The sequence below is a fragment of the Anabrus simplex genome, chromosome 2 (genome assembly GCF_040414725.1).
Source record: "Anabrus simplex isolate iqAnaSimp1 chromosome 2, ASM4041472v1, whole genome shotgun sequence".
Lineage (NCBI taxonomy): Eukaryota > Metazoa > Arthropoda > Insecta > Orthoptera > Tettigoniidae > Anabrus > Anabrus simplex.
The window spans coordinates 334,114,351-334,118,664 of NC_090266.1; the positions used below are offsets into that span (position 1 = coordinate 334,114,351).

General features: G+C 44.0%; 1 protein-coding gene across 1 annotated transcript; it reads left to right on the forward strand.

Annotated features, from left to right (window-relative positions):
- The first annotated feature begins 1,117 nt into the window (after positions 1-1,117).
- LOC136863535 (one cut domain family member 2-like) lies at positions 1,118-2,638 on the forward strand. The gene has a single exon (XM_067139921.2). It carries the CDS (start codon positions 1,118-1,120, stop codon positions 2,636-2,638), a length of 1,521 nt encoding a protein of 506 aa, XP_066996022.1.
- Positions 2,639-4,314: the final 1,676 nt, after the last annotated feature.

Below are 4,314 nucleotides of genomic sequence, written 5' to 3' on the forward strand. Positions count from 1 at the left end.
AATTAAACTAGAATGAAAGCATAGTGAAATATCTGAGAAAATACTATGCACTTATTTATGTCATGATCTGTAGAAATACGATACTTATCTTAATAACAGACATAAACTGACGTTAATAATATATCTGCTAGTACCGTTGTAGATAAATATAAGTCTCGAAAGATGACAAATGTTAACCTCTTCTTAGAAGCACAAACCTACCGTAATACGAACACTTAAAACTATCCTCTTGAACCAAAACTATGTTATACATCTCTGCATATTAACGCAATCCAGGTGAAGAACGTCTTCATGGTTAGATAACTTTTCAAGAAATGACGATACTTCAGATAGTGCTTTAGTTATTTGCAGAATGTAGCGATATTTAATACGAATGTAACACTCAACTGGAGGAGTTACGCCATGGTAATTGATATTGATTTTAAGGCTTTAAAATTATCGGATTTTCGTCTGCCTTGAATCAATATCCTTACCTCAGCCATGTGCTCGTTCGCACTGCATCGCAAACGAATATAGGGACATGACAGTTGATGTTTCTTGTCAGAAACCACTCCTGAAGTATGGTAGAGCTCTCCTGAGTAAGCATTACATGTCCTTTACGTTGCAAATGGCAGACAATAGAAGCCCGGAACATGCGGTGGAGACGGGAGCCATTTCGTCGCTCGCAGCTGGCAACTGGCACAGCGCAGTGAATAGGATCGTGGGGTGCAGGCAGGGCCGGCCGGCTGGTGGGGCGAGCTGTGGACAGCTGATAGGATGGAGAGCCAGCTGCTAACAAAGAAGCCAGCGTAAACCCGAACCCTTCGTTTAGTGTGTACTCGACAGTGGTGTGTATAATGCGGGAGTGTTCGTGCGTGCTTTGCGGGTGGATAGTGACGGCTTAAAATAAGGAAAATTTCATCCCTTAGGACAGTTTCTAATGCGCAATTGAATGCGCAGTGGCACAGCATACAAATATGGACGTCTGGTGGATGGTGAAAATTTTGTGTATGGGACTTTTCGGAAGGTAAAGTCTCTGACCGGGGAGGTATTTTATTATATTAATTGTGATCAGTGTGTGGAGTGAAGTTTGAAGAATTAGTGAGTGCTGTTTGTGTGAGAAAGTGATTGAGGGAAGATGGAGAATATGGGGGAGATGGCCGAACAGCAGTCGCTTAGTGAACCATTACCGGAGTCGGTCGATTCGCCAGCCGCATCTACGCATGCCGGACTAAGCATGTCTCCGAGCGAGCTCAGCCCCACTATTTCACGTTCGGCTGTGGTTGGGTCAGTGCCCACTTCCCACGAGTCACTCACTGAGTCGGGGTCGGGAGAGCAGGCTCATATTCAAATCAAGGAGGAACTAGCCACTAGTGCAGAAGACCTATCTGCAGAGGGGGCCGTAAGTCTAGCGAGCGACACCACCAAACAGGAGAGCCTATCTGTGATAGTACAACCGCAGGACGATTCTCATGACTCAGAACTGCTAAGTCCCGGGAAGCTTTCTCCAACGTCAGGTATCTCCGTTAGTGTTGCCAGTATGATTGACGCTACAGATTTTCGTACACTTCAGCCCGAACCAACGTATCAGACTTTAACCTCTGTTAATGGCAGAATGTCACCTCCAGGATTTAGCCCCAGTTCTTCATATGCAACACTCACACCGTTACAACCTCTACCCCCAATATCTACTATGTCAGATAAGTTTGCTTATGGCCATGCGAGCAATGTTTCTGGGTCGTTTACAGTCATGCAAAATAACGGGCTGGGAAATATTGGTCTCGGTATGGGAGTGAATTCCCCGTATAGTTACGACAAACTACCTTCAATGGGCATGTCTCCGCCCCATCATTATTCTTCACCCAACAATGGATTAGGCAGTATCAGCATTCCTCAGCAACATTCTCCTCTCTCCCCGCAGAGTTCATACAGTCAGAATGGTTTACACTCTCCGCAGAAAAGCATGTCACCTAACAGCTATGACTCGCCCTATACTCAACGGGATTTGGTAGGGCGGGCTACATTAGTAGCACCACAGAGTCCAACGCTCAGCCCTCCATCAGCTTCACTTCACTCACCTCCGAACTCGATCGTCACGAGTTTCGTGGGTACCACAACATTGGCAGCTGCAACTCTCCCGACCATCAATGGGCTCACAACAATCACTCCTCACACGGCAGTCGTCTCGCCGCATCATTCTCCCCCGTCGCTTGTGACCCAACAGATTCAGCGTGAGAACGTCGTTGTGGCATCCCCATCACCTCCGAGCTTTGTGACACAACAACCACCAACACCAGTGGCCGTGAAAACTGTCCCAACATCCAGCGGGGGTGGTCTAGTAGGAAGTGGTGGTGTGGGTCTAGGTGTTGGGTCGGGAGCTGGGGCAAGTGAAGTAGAAGAAATCAACACGAAGGAGCTAGCCCAGAGAATCAGTGCTGAACTGAAGAGGTACAGCATCCCACAGGCTATCTTCGCCCAGCGCGTCTTATGTCGCTCACAAGGCACGCTGTCAGATCTCCTGCGCAACCCGAAACCATGGTCAAAACTGAAGTCAGGCAGGGAGACGTTTCGCCGCATGTGGAAGTGGCTGCAGGAGCCAGAGTTCCAGAGGATGTCCGCTCTAAGATTAGCAGGTGAGTACCACATGGCCAGCACGTGAGGGGGCGTGCCTCCTACAAACACACGCACGGAGTAGCTTTAATCGAACCCATACCCCATGGCCTTTGCACTTGCAATATTGATTTTGTTTTATAGAGAAGTTCCCGCGTTTGAGTGGAGAGTTGCAGTTTCACAAGCTTGCGGACAGATGGCAGACGTTGCTAAATGTGAATTTCAAAATAATAAGTTACAGTAAATAAGTTTCAGTGCAAATTTTCGAATATGTGTATTACTTTTGCTACGTACAGAATGTTTTCCTCCTGTCTGGTTGCCAGTCTTAACATTCAGAATTATTTACGTGGCCACCATTTTTTCCCGTGTTTACCTTCATTGATGGGCTATTTTCTGCTTCTGTTTACATGAAAAATGTTCATATTTGATTTATATTTATCGGTTGCTAATTCTAATGGATATTTAGGCCTAGTGTTCATTTCGAACTTGGAAACAGTACTTAAACTTGTGATCAGTAGAGTTTGGTCAGTAAGAAAACAAACCTGTAGCAAAATGTGCTCTCCAGGGTAGTTTGTAATATTCCTTCAGAAATTCATTCTTTGATTTGAATTTGATATCTGGGATGTAATGTTTCCTGAGACTGTAATCTTCGGTAATATTTACTGGAAAATATTTTCGTGATCAAGTTAGTCTTGTAGCTATGAAATATAATTGTATAGATTTATCCCGTGTGAAAAAAGCGTTCAGTGGGCAGTGAGTGTTTTCTCGTAAACAACAAAATGCACCGTGTATACAAACCCACTGGCAGTGTTACTGCTGCCAGGCTCACTGAAGTTGTAGTTTTAAAGGAACTCGTGTAATCATTCAGTTTCGTGTTAATTCTTTATACAAGGAATATTTAACAGTGACAGTCTGTCGAAATGTACCTGGAGAGCCCTCAGCTTCTATGTTGCTACTATGGAGGAGGCTTACATCATTGAATGAATATTTCCGTTTTAAAGCAGATCGAACCCATTCCATAAAACATGTCATATGTGCACCCCTAGACATACTAATTTGTCGTCTTGGATTGTTGACGTTTTGCATACAATCCTTCTAGTGTAATCATATGCATAAACATTGAAGCTAAAGTGTGTTTTACGATGGAACATAGTAGTCAGAGTTCAGTGCTGATTCTATGAGATATAGAGTGTGAATAATTTATTTATCCTTGAATATGTAATTTTCGAGCCTTGTGTCATTGGGGGTTTAGACTCCTGGAGTGGTGTTTGTATTATAATGTTGCGTGACATGTTTACAAAACTTTTCTGTCTTCTTGACTAGTGGACAATGTTATTTTATTATTGGTTCATAATATTTTGAGTGGCTTTTCTTCCTGGTATTGATTAATATCCGGTTATTAAGACTCTTCCAGGCCAGAAAATAGCAAACTGAGCACATTTAATAAATCAGTGTCCAAACAGACAATGACTAACGTGGCCATGTTTGGACACCGCTTCCGTATACTTTTACACATGAAACGTGATGTTATACTCTTTGTAATGTTGATGTGTGGCCTTCGATATAACACGGTAATGTGACGTTGGAGGGGTACGGGCTGGTGGAGTGAAGATGTTTGTGTTGTCATGCGGGTCACTTAACCATGTCCCTTTAACTCGTGGAGAGGCCCTCTATACCGGTATCCGCCGAAACTTGAAAATAAGGTATCTTGGAATACCGACACTT

What these genes read in the sequence shown, in the direction of transcription:
- LOC136863535 (XM_067139921.2), top strand. Translation starts at nt 1,118, where the DNA reads ATGGAGAATATGGGGGAGATGGCCGAACAGCAGTCGCTTAGTGAACCA.